General features: G+C 37.2%; 1 protein-coding gene across 1 annotated transcript; it reads right to left on the bottom strand.

Annotated features, from left to right (window-relative positions):
• Positions 1-232: 232 nt before the first annotated feature.
• Positions 233-3,590, bottom strand: LOC103428557 (UDP-N-acetylglucosamine transporter ROCK1-like). Its single transcript, XM_029106476.2, has 6 exons — positions 3,313-3,590; positions 2,945-3,220; positions 2,487-2,685; positions 2,259-2,402; positions 1,157-1,231; positions 233-663 (listed from the first exon to the last, which is right to left on the bottom strand). The coding sequence occupies exons 1-6, from the start codon at positions 3,441-3,443 to the stop codon at positions 502-504; spliced, it is 987 nt and encodes a 328-aa protein (XP_028962309.1). The 5' UTR covers positions 3,444-3,590; the 3' UTR covers positions 233-501.
• Positions 3,591-14,482: the final 10,892 nt, after the last annotated feature.

Raw genomic sequence — 14,482 nt, 5'->3', positions numbered from 1 at the left:
GGGTGGGGCCCGTAACTAAGAAGATTAGAGCACGTGGCCAATTGTAAACTTGGGTAAGAGATTTAGGCAAAGCTAAATGTAATTTAGCAAACCAAAGATGGAACCAGATGACCTCGAGTTTTCCTCCGTTGCACTAGGATTCAAGGCCATATGCTCAAATTGGTGTCTAGCCAAATTCTGAGCATTTCCTTGTCTGTAACCAGCAATCTTCTATACTCCACAGTAGCAGAAATTTTATCATCTAAAAGATCTTCATTGATCTGTTGCACTATTACAACAAGAAAATATTACAATTACCTTCGTATCGGTTCCGACACGGGCCAAAGAGGTCATGCTTAAGCCAAATACAATGCGTGATTGAATTCCCTTAACTAGAAGGTAAAATCGAATAAATTCCAATAGCTCTCTACCGTTCTGGCATCTATAAATTACAATATGTCCAACCATTTAAAGCCGTTTGTGATCAGGGTTAAAACAACTCCCCCGATGTTGCAATACGATTTAAGCTTCTTTCTTTTTAACACGGTATGGATACTTCTGGTATATTGAAATGCTGCTGGCCACGAGAGGAAGAGCCAGGAGACAATATAGTGAAGGTGGTTTCCCTTCAAAAACGAACTGCAGCATAGCAGTAACAAGAAGAGCAGAAACAATAACAAACCCCTGCAATCATGTTAGAGCTTCCGCGGTAAGTACTTTTAAAACTTAATAGGCCTTGCAAGAAGATAACTGTATAAGAAGTTTGTGTAAATCTAGAGGGAGTTATCTTCCCAGCCGTTCTCACCAAAATGATCACTCCGAAACTATAAGTGTATCCCAAAGGATTAGATTAACTTACCAAACAATTCTGTATATTTTGTCAGATTTTCAAAGATATGTGAATGAAGATCAGTATGAAACTTAAGAACTAGAGAGATATGATTGAGATGTTCCGCGAATAAAGCAGATCAAGGTAACCTAGCTATTATTTTCTTAAAGTAAGCAGCATGTTGATTCTAGTGATCAAGCATAACAGTGAATTCATAAACAATGTCAGGGTTTTATTTCTCTTCTCGTTCAGCCTAAGTTTGCAACGAAATTTCAAATAAAGCTAATAGTGAGTGAGGTTGAGAGCATCGAATAACTGCTATTGTTATCCTTGTTTTGTTAAACTTGCCTTTTTCACACCACCAGCATAACTTGTGACTAGGCCAACAAGAATTCCACCAAGGGCATTGGACATGACTGGGATCTGGAAAGAAAAAAAAACAGAACAAAAATATTATTTGGAAAGGTATGCAAATCATATTTAACAGAGAAAACATTACATTTGTTTTCTTTGCTAAGTACTATTTATTAAAAAAGTATATCTTCTCAATAATATTTGGGATGGGCGGTACTTCCTTTATTTATTTATTTTCCTTGGTGATGCAAGATGTTTCAAATACAAAAAAAAAGAAGAACCCAGTATGCACCGTTTTGCTTAACGTAAGATAATTACTTCCCACAGATATAGTCCAATAATTAAAATAAGACAGTTTTGCACAGAAATAGAATTAGAGCCCACTAAGAGAGCAACTTAAACTTGGAAACAAATTGTAAAAAAATAGACCGACTGTATAATTGTGTTTACAAAAGGGACTATATGGTTTCTATGGTTACAAATCAGACTCAAGAACACCAGGAAAGAAAAAAAGAAAAAAAGAGGAAAACAGACAACATGCGGATGGATATCTACAGGAACAGCAAACCATAGAGAAGCAGCATGACCATCCAAAATGTTTCCCTTTTAATTGAATCCATGAGCTGACGACAAACAATAATTTCTTTCATATGACGATATCTTTTCAGTCTGCCTTCCAAACAAAACCAATGGTCTCTGGTGGTTTTGATTATTGCATGGGTGTTACTAAGCAATTAAAGAAACTCCAATTATGATTCGACAAGGGAATTGCAGGTACCAAGGGATTTAGGCTAAATTAATTAGAGACAGTACAAAAGATTTCGTGGAGGTTTTGAAATGACTTAGATACAACGACTTTTAAGGGGCGCTCTAAATGACTACTTGAAAGCAGTCACGTGTGAATCCTTTCTATAGTATTTGTAATGATTATAGTGCAAGTAAAATCCCTCAATCTATTGTTTTTTGGTTCATTTGTAACTAACTTATCCCAATTTTCTTTGGTACTTTCAAATCCCTCATCCGAATATAGCCCCAAAGGAGTCAAACAAAGATCCAAAAACTGAAGGAAAATGTTAAATACAGTGATGATCATTACCCAAGTCATCAAAGTCCATCCATAAAAAAATCCATGTATTCTGATGGCTTCTCCATCTGGAGATTTAGAGGTACTGGCCAACAGGCATAAACTTCCCACAACAGACATCTCTACAGTCATCAAATACGATGAGTGTTTCTTAACCTGGAATATAAGAGCAACAAAGTTAAATTGACGAGACTGGGAAACAGCGCCTTCAAACTACAGGATCCGAAACTTTTTGCTCACCTGGGAAGCCCATTGACACAAAGAGGATGCCAAACCTGAGAGTACAGAGGCCACCAGGACAGGAATTATCCCTCTAAACAATATTTGGTCAGAACTGCCACTACTAGTCCCTTTTTTGGAGCCTTCCCCAAAACTTAAAAGAACAGCAGCCATAATCAATAAAACGAGCGCACCAATTTGTTGAATCGATTGCTTCTGCCTACACATGACAGATTGCACTCAAATATAAATCTAATGGGTGATCTCATACGCTCGGAACTCTCTGAATCAACTCACATTCAGCTAATTCATAAACTAGAAACTGAATAGCGACATATCTTAGGCTCAAACCACGACAAATTCAGTCTAATGAGTACTATATCATCAATATTCAAATGCCTTAGAGCTCTTTAAAAACTACCATAGCTACTTAACCCGGCACGAATATTTGGACTTTACAATGTATCCATTCCACATACCTCAAAATCAAATACGTAAAGAGAGCAGTGAAAATGATTTTAGTCTGGTTGAGCATTGAAAAGGTGAGCGAATCAAGGTTCTTGTAAGAAATCTGCAGCAAACTATTCTGCAATGCGTAAATGGCGGCGGGAAGCCCCGAGGCGGTCAGTGCACCAACCAACGTCCACTCTCTGTACACCTTCTTCAAGCTGCCGTCTCTAGCCATGAAAATTAGGGCACAGATAATCTTGGCTATCTCGCACGTCAGGACCGATGACGTCACGATCACTTCTCTACTGCGAGAAGAAATTACAGACAACATGTACAAGTTTTAGAGAATCAATCGGTGATTGGGGGATCTTAGAGATCGAGGAAGGGGTGGGAGTACCTGGTGAAGCGTTTGGAGATGAGGGGTTGAGCTCCGTACTGGAGTGTGAGTAGAAGGGAGTAGAACCAGACCCTTGAGTTTATTTTCTCTGCGCTCGGCGGCGCCGGAGCTTTTTGCTTTCCGGCCGCCATTTTTGGCGGCGACCTTGGGAGGCTGAGAGAGAGACCGTAGGAGATTTTTCCAGTGATTTGGAATCGTCTTTTGCTTCTACTTTGGGGAAGACACGGGGGGCCGGGCAGTCCCGACTCACAGTCAAATGACGTCGTTTTGAGTACATGTTATTTTGAAATATGAATCCTAATTACGCTTTTCTACTTTCCCTTTTGGTTTGTAGCCAATATGGTCCTAAAATTTGTATAACACATCATTTTGGTCCCTAGGATTAAAAATCAATAGAAATGGTCCCTGAGATTGTCCACCACCCATTATTTTGATCATCATGTTAAAAACTCCGTGAAGTGGTCCCATAGCGTATACCAAAAACTGAGATTTTTTGCCAGAAGTTTGGACAATTTTTAAAACTTCGTAATTCAATCGTTTCTTAACCAAATTCGACCCATAATATATCAAAAAGAAAATAAGAAAGTGTTGAACAAGATTATACATATTTAGAAGCCCAATGACTTCTCGACGAGATGAAGAGAATGGCACCTTTCTCTAACTCGCCGTGGTTTGGCCGAAAAACCGCTCGAAAGTGGCTAACTTGATGAGACCAAGATAGCCACTTTCGAACCATTTTCCGGCCAAACCACGTTGAGTTAGTTGTCGAGAAAGGTAGTATTTTCTTCTTCTCGTCGAGAAGTATGATTTTTAGTTTTGAATCACTCAATTTCGATGAGTATTGAAGAAGTTATGAACGTTTAAAGGTTACCCAGTTTCTGGCTAGTTTTTCAGTTTCCCACGAACCAGTCACCTTTCAAGATATTTTTCTGCCAAACCATCGAGAAATGTACCATTCTCTTTGTCTCGCCAAGAGGTATGATTTTTGTTTTTGAATCACTCGATTTCGTTAAATATTGAAGAAGTTATGAACGTTTAAAGTTTATCTAATTTTCGGTGAGTTTTCCAGTTTTCCCACGGACTAGTCACATTTCGAGCCGTTTTCTAGCCAAACCATCGTGAGTTAGCCATCAATAAATGTATCATTCTCTTCGTCTAATCGAGAAGTATGATTTTTGTTTTGAATCACTCGATTTCGTTGAGTATTGAAGAAGTTATGAACATTAAGTTGACCCAGTTTTGGGCGAGTTTTCCAGTTTTCCTGCGAACCAGTCACCTTTCAGGCTATTTTTCGGCCATCTCCGGCAACTATTGGGCTTCCAAATAAGTATAATCTTGTTCAACACTTTCCTATCTTCATTTTAATATATTATGGGTCGAATTTGGTTAAGAAACAGTTGAGTTACGAAGCTTTGAAAATTGTCCAAACTTCCAACCAAAAATCTCAGTTTCCGGCATGAGCTCCTGGACCACTTAATGGAGTTTTTAACGGAATGACCAAAATAATGAATGGTGGACAATCTCATAGACCATTTCTAAATAATTTACTAAAACAATACTAATATATTAATCCATATTTCATACAACATATTACAATATTTCTCCACGTTTTTTCATGTTTTAAAAGCATTGCATGACAATTTCATTACCAATACAATCAAATATCTCTCTATAAAAATAACTATCATCGATTTAAAAATCTCCCAACTGATTGTTCAAAATTTCATGGCCTAAAATGCTCTTTCAACTTTGACAGTAGCAACTGAAAGCGTTTGATGAGGCGATATTATACTATATACTTTACCCTAATCTTAGTATTAATTTATTGGTTATTTTGGTAGAATTTTGATACTTTGTTATGTATTCTCAATGTAGGATATTCGACTTCCTCTGGAGCAGAAAGTGATCAAACGGATGAATTTTGGAGTGATTCCAATTGGAGGATGTTCATGTACCTTTCAAGATGATTGTATCAAAATTCCATATTTTTCTACCAAGTTGTTTGACCGTGGTGATGAAATTGAGGTCCAGCGCGCAGCTTTCCCAGATTGACTTTTTTGGACGTTTGGGTATTTTGAAGGTCAATATGGCATATTTTCAGGAAGATTCCCTCTGAGGATTTGTAGGGGACGTCTTCAGCTTTAAAAAGAGACCTTTTGGGACCAAATCGGAGTTGATTTGGTTAGTCAAAAGATGAATTTTCTGAGAAGTCTGAATTTTAGTTTAAATAGGAAACCTTTTATTATCTGTTTTATTATTTTATTATGTTTCCTAGTTTTATTCTAAGACCTTTTAGGGTTTTATTTTGTATTAGTATAAATAAGATATTTAGCCATTAGGTTAAAGAGAGGGGAGAAAGCAATACTTTGGCTTTAGAGGGCTTTTGACAATTCAAGTTTATTTTCAAGATGTTTTCTATCCATGTCTTTAATAATGTTTTGTTTTATGATTATTCGTAACTAGTTTCGTTTGCTAGGGCGAGACCACGAGCCTTAGCAAGAATATGTAGTTTCTTTTCAATCTACTTATGATATTATGCATGCAAGTTTTGAATTATTAATCACTATACTTTAAACTGTCTAATTGTCTTGATGATTGGCCACCATTACGATATTTAGAAAAATAATTTAATGCAATTTTGGCGGAGGGCTGTCCCTGAAATTGGCGCTGGCTTCTTATGATTAATATGTGTAACTTCTTAGGATGGACGACACATCTTAAGGGTTGTATGGTTTTTCAAAAGGATTTCACAAAACTTAATGAGTCTTGCACATTCACATTCGATCTGGACGCCACGGACGGGTTGCATGTTAAATATACGTTCTATGTTGGAGGTTCCAAGTAGGGCATACATTGGAAAACCTAATCTTCAAATATGCATGTGTAAGTCATAAATAATTGGAAGAACTACGTAGGATTGTTAAGGTGACGGCGGAACCCTAGTGCTCAAATTTATTTTCAAAACTATTGTCTTTTGTTTTATTTATTCTCCCAATTTATTTAATTGTTTTTAGTTAAATTCATTTTTCTTAATTTAGGTCATAAAACCACCCTCTTCCAAACTTTGTTTTCAAATAATTAATTAAGATTTGGTTTTAACATAAATTATTCATTCAATCCCTGTGGAGATTGATCTTGCTTAAGCTGCTATACTATATAATCTTGTACTCTTGCAAGTATTTTAAAGTGTTTTTATCCTTACTTTTGTAGGTGGTAAAATCCCTATCAGCGTTAATGCTAATATTACAAGATTTTTTTTCTACCAAAAAAATGTGTGGGGTCATCCACCTCTGCTAGGCCCAAGGTGGCTTATGTCGCGAGCAAACATTTATTTGCCAACAAAATTTCTTTTTTAGACAACAATATATTTTACATTAAAGTAGTGGAGAAATAAATTGGTATTGAACTCACCATACACAAGATTAGAACTTAAGACCTTTTATTTACAAATGAACAAGAATATCAATAAACTATAATATTAAGTGACACATGCGTTTTAATATTAGTTTTAGTCATTAATTGGAGTGAAACAATATATGGAGTGCCCAATAATATAATCATTTATTTTTATTAAACTGATATTCTACCATAATTTACAATAAAAAGAGAGAGTGGACAAAAAAGAGTCTAACCTTCAAAGACAATATGCTACTTGCACCGTACTTAAATTTGTGCAAATTGTTTATAAGAAGGCGAAGCTAAGTTGTATTACTCAAAAGAAAAGAAATGCTAATGAGACTTACTCAAAAGTATGACTCTTTATATGTTATTATGCAAAAATATGAGGTGATGGAGAAACCATAAAAGGTCTCAATTTTAAGAAAGTCTCCTTTAATTTTCTTTTTTTAGGAAAGGAATTCATTAAATAGAGGAACCTCTAGTACAACCAATTCCAGAAGCATCAAACAACAGAGCATTCGAACCGTCAACCAGGATACTTGCATCCCAAATATGAAGATTTACAGACTTGATACCAATAGAAGTTAAAGCCAGCCACAAAGTTAGCTTCCCTAAAGATATGACACCACCTAACTTTCTGAAACACAGTGGCGCACCACTTGACATCTTCAAGGATGGATCTCAAGTTCCAAGGCGTCTCACACTTCCCTTGAATAGCATTGATGATAAGCTTGGAGTCGCCCTGAACGATAATATGGGAAAAATTCTTCCTTTTCGTCCAACAGATAGCTTCTCAGAGCGCTAAGGCCTATGCCACATTAATGGAATTAGACCCTAAGTTTAAAGCTCCCGCAATCAGAGGATTCCCCATCTCATTCCTAATAACAAATCCTCTAGCTGCAACTGAGTTAATGACAGACCCTTAAAATTGATTTTAACAAAAAGAAGGGTCGGCTTACAACATTTAATGATATCAGTTGAGCTTAAGGTTCTAGCTCGATCACTACACCGCACATTTTCCTTAAAGAACTCATTAGCAACCGAAATTGTCCTAATGTAAGTTCGGTTACAAATAGGATTTTCACTTCTGAAAATGATACCATTTATGTTGTTAATGCAAATTTTCGCCGTCTCTTGCATTGACAAAAATGCATTTGTAAAATAATCAACACCTTTGATCAAAGACCTAAGCCTCACGCTCCCACAAGGTGTGGGAGAGGGGGGGTTAGGCCAATGGATCTCCGATGCCTAAATTAGTTTCTCTGAAAATAGTAAGTGTTTAGGGTTTTTTAGGGTAGCAAAAGCTTACCAGAATTTGATAGAGATGAAGATATTTATAGAAGGAGTGGCTGACCATGGTGTTAGGGTTTTACCCTACACATGACGACATCCTATTGGCCAAGGTTTATGGAGAGAATATTCTCAAGATATTAAATAGGAAATAATATATTGAGATAATGGTATAAATATCCTTAATTGATTTAAATAGATATTACTTACTTGAATTGAGTCAATATTCAATTGAGAATGTATTAAAGATAGGATTCGGATAATTAATCCTTATCTTTAATGCTTTGACTTTTCCTTATCATAGGCAGGTGAGTTGTGGGCAATCGTATTCAGCTGCATGGACCTTCATGGGTGTTGAGCTGCTCGATCTGAGAAGCTTGCCCATTTACTGAGGGCAATCTTGTCTTTCTTGAGCAAAAATCCACGCATAACCTCTAGAATTTTTTGAATTACTTTAGGCTCCACACCTGTTGTTCCAAATTTGCAGGAAAACCATTAAAAGCTTTGCTAAAAATACTTAAAGTCCTTCTCAACCTTATGAGGAAGATTGTTCAACCAATCCACCACACTGTTACTTGCTGGAGTATATCTAAGTGAGTCAACATTAGCAAGTTCCACACTTACCCAACAAAATTGCAATGTAAAAAGATATGATCATGATCCTCGCCGTTAATTTTACAGAATGGACAACTCATATCAATGTTATTAATAAATCTACTCAATCTAGCTCTAGTTCGAAGCTTACCTTTAATAAGAAACCAACCGAAGATTTTAACTTAGGGGAGAGGGTTTGCTTCCAAAGAATATTGAGAAGATTCTGCACAGTAGACAAGGCATGGTTATCCATTTGCAACCAAGTTGCAGTCTTAACTGAAAGCTTGCCATTTGCAGAGGGCCCCAAATCAACTTGTTTTCATTTTGTTGCAAAGGAATAGGAATACTGCAAATCTTAATAAAAATATAGTTATCGACAAGTTGCGCTAATTTCTCTTTATCCCACCTACGGTTATCAATAACCTTTTCCAATTTATGATCCCATTGGATTTGATTACGATGGTTTTCTAAAATGAGATGGTAAAGGGTAAGAAAAACCTAATTATGGGTCCAAAATAATCTATTAGACCGAGTCAATCTTATCAGAAACTCAACTCCGAAACAAACTCTTCATAGGATAAGATTGCTAGGTCAGGTTTTAGTTTGAATAGTTCAAAGATAAGTCTGTTATGATTTTGTATTTTGAATTCAAAGATCTCCATGTAAATAAGGTATTCAAAACCCTACTTGTAATCTGAAATTGATGTGTATAAATATACTGCAACCCATCATTATATGGGTATGCAACTGAGTTGAAAACCCTAGTATTCTAAAGCTTTTACATGGTATTGAGCCCTACAGTCTAACGACAAATGATCCAATAATTTTTTCCAACCCATCGTCGCTGCCATGGCTGAAAACAACAACACCAACTTCACCACTCAAACTAATCATTCCTCCCTCCCCGTTGCTAATACTTCCATCACCTCTTTCTCTTTTGCCATGACCAGTGTCATCAATATCAAGCTTGACCATTCGAATTATCCCATGTGGCTGGCCCAGATTTTGCCTGTCCTCAAGAACCGTGATGTGAAATCCCATCCCCGGAATTTCACCATTTATTACGTATCTCATATTTTAAATTCGTATTTCGCGATTACATTATTTTTATTAGTTAATTTTAATTCTGTTAATTTTAAGTTTAGTAATTGATTAGTTATTGAGTTGGAAGTTTCATAATCAATCTTTATCTTTCATTGACATTTCGAAGTTATAACTAGTGTTTTTAAATAGATCTTGTACCCATGAACGCATAGGCAAAAACCGTTTGCGAGTCCGAATGATAACGGTATAGTTACAGACGTTTGAAGTTGTGAACTGGGTTAAAGGTTAAGTTAGTTTAAAAAAATAAAATAAAATAAAATAAAAAAAGAAAAAAGAAAAACCAATCAGATTTTAGAGGGTTAGAAAGGACCTATTAGGGAGGAGGGAAGTGACGCTTCCCCCCCCCTTATTTTGTGAACCACGCGGCTCCACCAACCCATTTTCAAACCGGCCAATTTCTAGCCAATTCCTCCATTTCTCAGCTAATTTTCCTATCTTCTTCACATGTGACTTGCTCAACTATCTTCTTCCTTCCATCTCCACCAAAAATCAAGGATTTTTAAGGTCTAATTCGGGTAGAACTCCACCAGAGAACCCAGGGGTTTTCGACAACGATTCGTCGTTTCGGTGAGTATCACCATTCACCATCATCCTTAATCAACTTCCCTTGGACCTAGGAACAAGACCCAACTGGTGGTTGGAGCGTAGGAACACCAAGGAAGCCAAATTGAAGAACACCCACCTTAGGATTTCGACGGGTGCGAGCCAATTTGACGGCGTTCCTGGCCAAATTAGACTCGGCTTCAGGTATAAAGTTTACTCTACTTGTTGAGATCTTCATTCTTGTAAAATTTGAGAATTTTTGGAAAAAGTCAAATTTTAGATGTGTGACATTCGATTTATGAAATGCTGTTGGTTGAGTATATTTTCGATAAGGTCCACCACTTGAATATTTTAACAATTGACGATCTTACCATTGAATTGACACCAAATTTTAGTATGCTATTGTAGATATTGTTAAGGACCATAGGGACTTACTAGTGAAAATCTAGTGGTTGGATCTTATGGAGCAAGTGATGTAAGATCATGGACCATACCTTTGATCGACGGTTTGATTCTCATTAAATGTCGTTGTGGGAGACTTATGAGAGTTTTGGGTATGTGAATTTATCGAGAGAAACCTAAATATGGAATTGTGCTTTGTTTTAGGCGGTGATAAAGCTTGATGCCTTGAATTCCATGCTAGAGTGCGTTAGTGTGGACCTCAGGTGAATGATTTTAATCTATGTGATATGGTTATTACTTTGAAATCTTCCATACTAATATACTTTGTGGTTACACCATGAATTCTTAAAATAGATCTTATGCTAAATAATTGTTGTTATAAAGTTGTCATCAATCTACTTATGAAACATTATATGACTTGGATATTTGAATTGTTGATGGATTGTGTTTTGAAATATACATTTGATGGTTTGATAAACATGAGGGATTGTAAAGGACCGTTACCCTAGTGTCATTGGGTTTAGGTGACACTAAGTCTGCACCACGTAGCAATGGTACATGGATGGTCCTGCTTGGTTAATCCGCGTTAGGGGACCATACTAATTGTGGATCGCGCTTGGTTAATCCGCGTTGGGCGATCCTTATATTCTAGGTATGGCCATACACATTTAGGGGTGATCATGCTTGGTTAATCTTCATTGGATGATCACTTCCCAATAGTTGTAGGAGTGACTCTGCTTGGTTAATCCACATTGGGGGGTCACTACCTACTTGTTTACTTTCTTAGGGGTGGCTCTGCTTGGTTGATCCACTTTGGGAGGCCACTTCCTATTTGGTTACTTGCGTAGGCTTCGGCCGAACGACATCTCTCTAGCTCTAGTTTTGAGTGTATCCGTGAATTTTGGCTTCGAGAACTTTTAGTTTTGATTTAGAAAAGCCGTTAGATGTCTGTGTGACTCATTCGGAGTTTGCAAGGTTTGGTATTGATTTCTTATGCATGATTTATGTTCAATGTTTATAAATTATGATTGATGGCTAGTTTTATTATTAGTATCATGTACTTTGTATTCTTGTTGCTCACATAAGTTTCATAACTTATCCGGGTTGTTGTTTGCCCGGTGCACCATTCCGATGGTGTAGGCACTGATCTTTCAGGTAACAAGTTTGAGTAGCTTTGGATGGGTTCGTAGGTGGGGTAGCAGTTCAATTATCAGAGATTTGGAGTGTTAGGTTACCTCTACATCCTATCTTGTACTTATCTTTTGGGACTTTCTTTTGAGCACCTCAAGCTTGTTCTTAGTAAAGCAAAGATTATGCTTCTTTTGGGATGTATATATTTGTAAATATCTTGTGAAGAACTAGCCACCTTCTTTTATTTTGGGTTGCAATTAAAGTATTTCTTTCCTTATGGTATGTCATATTCAACGAACGTTATTTTTTTTCCTTTGCCACGTGTCGATTTTCGACGTATGTCAGGATCAGGGCGTGACACGTAACCTGATGGGTTACGTTGATGGCTCAATTGTTTATCCTCCTAAGCACCTGGCTGGTAGCACTGTAATTAACCCAGCATACACAACTTGGATTCAACATGATCAGATGATCCTCAATAGGATCAACGGCTCCCTCACCACGTTTGTTTTGTCAACAGTAGCAAGTAAACGCAGCTATCGTGCAACCTGGGAAGCACTTAAGCAAAGGTATGCGTCAACTTCCCAGAATTGTATATTGTTTTTGCGTACTGAACTGCTGTAGACGAAGAAGGGTGATCTCTCTATAGCTAACTACTTATATTGTATGAATGCGATCGGCGACAACCTTGTTATGGCCGGACAGACAACTAGTAAGTGATGATGAACTAGTTCAAATTATTTTGAATAATCTTGGTCCTACGTTCGAGATGACTGTGAATGCAGCACGTACGTGATACTCCAATCACTTATCCCACACTTGAAGCTCTTTTGTTGACAATGGAGAGAAGGATGACGGAGCAAGCTGTGCCTGTTGAATCTGCTCCGATTAATGCTTTTATAGCTTCACGAGGTCGTGGTGGTCGCTCTCGTGGAAATGGATGTGGAGGCTCTCCGTTTAATTGTGGTGGTGCCATCAACAATGGCAATCAATAAGGTTTTATCCCTTGCAACAACAACAATCAACGTGGTAGTGCATCTTCCGGTAGTGGTGACCAATACAATCCCACTGGAGAACGAATCAAATGCCAAATTTGTGGCAAACCTGGCCATCCTACTGTTGATTGTTACAAGCGGATGAATACAGCTTATGAAGGACGCACCCTAACCAATCGTCTTGCTACCATGGCGTTTTCTCAAATGACATCCAATAATGGAAATTAGCTTCTTGACATGGGTGCCAATGCTTATGTCACCCCCGATCTCCAAAATCTTTTCAATCCAAAAGAGTACGACGGTAATGAAAATATTGGTGGAGTAGGCAATGACTCTGGACTTTCCATCGCACATTCTGGTTCAAATCAAATTTCAACTAAGTCTTGCTCATTTAACCTCCATGACATTTTACATTGTCCATCCGCATCCACAAATATGATATCAGCACATAGATTCACCCTAGACAACCATTGCTACATACTAATCTTTCCTCATTTTTTTCTTGTTAAGGACATCAAAACCCGGAAGACGCTTTTCCGAGGGAGATGTGAGAACGGATTGTACCCGTTTCCTGGTGGCGGTGGATTGTCCAACTATCCTATTTCAGTGTGTGTCGGTGTTAGAGTCTCGCCTCAAAAGTGGCATTTACGTCTTGGTCATCCTGTTTCGTCAATTATTCATTTTTTTATTGCAAATAACAAAGTACCATCACATGGTACTAGTAATGTAACGTTTTGTGATTCTTGTCCATTGGGCAAAAGCACTATACTACCGTTTAGCAAGTCTGTGTCCGTTGTCCATTGGAACTTTTGCACTCTGATGTTTAGAGTTCACCTATTTTTTCTAATGAAGGTTTTCGTTATTATGTGTTGTTTGTGGATGACTACTCACGATATTCCTGGATCTTTCCCATGAAAAATAAATTTGTTCCCATGAAAAATAAATTTGAAGTGTTTGGCATTTTTGTAACGTTTAAAACACATGTTGAAAAAATGTTTAACATGTTGTAAACATTCCTAGTTTAAGTATGATTGTGTAAATCCTAGATAAGATTTGATTCTAGTTATCCTTTCCTATTACAACTTGTATTACTTGGAGAAGAAGAAATATCTTCTCTCCCTTTACTACTATAAATAAAGGCACAATGTAGGAGGGATAACAACACACACATTCCCCTACAATTCTACAAACACACATCTCTCTCCTCTCTCTCTCTGCCGCCGGCCCTAGTCCCTCTGTCAGATAAAATAGACCACAACACGTTATCAGCACGCTCCTACCGCTGCGCTTAGGAATCTGACGTTGGAGATTTTTTCTGCATCAAACCAGTTCATCCATATCATCACGCAATCAGGTTCTTTCCAAACAACGGCTTTTAACTCGATATTTTGCAAGCCCTGATAGCATGAACATTCACCATGATGCATGACCCAACTTTACGTTTAACGTATTTTAGATTCTACATAAATTGTGTATGCTTCATAATCAAAATTGCTACAATTATGTGAATTTGATATTTGCCATGAATTGAATCTTACATATGTACATGCATTGAAACTATTATTTGCATATGCATCAAAGTAAATATGTGATTCATTGAATTATATATACATACAAAAAAAAAAAAAAATCTGGGCTCGCCTGGAACGGCCCGAAAAAAAAAATAAAATAAAATAAAATTTAGGGCTGCACACAGCAGCCCATTCCCCTCT

The sequence above is a fragment of the Malus domestica genome, chromosome 01, assembly GCF_042453785.1.
Source record: "Malus domestica chromosome 01, GDT2T_hap1".
NCBI classification, from domain to species: Eukaryota; Viridiplantae; Streptophyta; class Magnoliopsida; order Rosales; family Rosaceae; genus Malus; species Malus domestica.
Note: the sequence above shows the minus strand (reverse complement) of the source record. Positions and strands in the feature narration are given on the sequence as shown.

What these genes read in the sequence shown, in the direction of transcription:
- LOC103428557 (XM_029106476.2), bottom strand. Translation starts at nt 3,443, where the DNA reads ATGGCGGCCGGAAAGCAAAAAGCTCCGGCGCCGCCGAGCGCAGAGAAA. An exon ending in GATGGACTTTGATGACTTGG is followed by an intron (nt 1,232 to 2,258) that starts GTAATGATCATC and finishes TTTTCTTTCCAG; the next exon opens with ATCCCAGTCATGTCCAATGC. An exon ending in ATGCTGGTGGTGTGAAAAAG is followed by an intron (nt 664 to 1,156) that starts GCAAGTTTAACA and finishes ACATGATTGCAG; the next exon opens with GGGTTTGTTATTGTTTCTGC.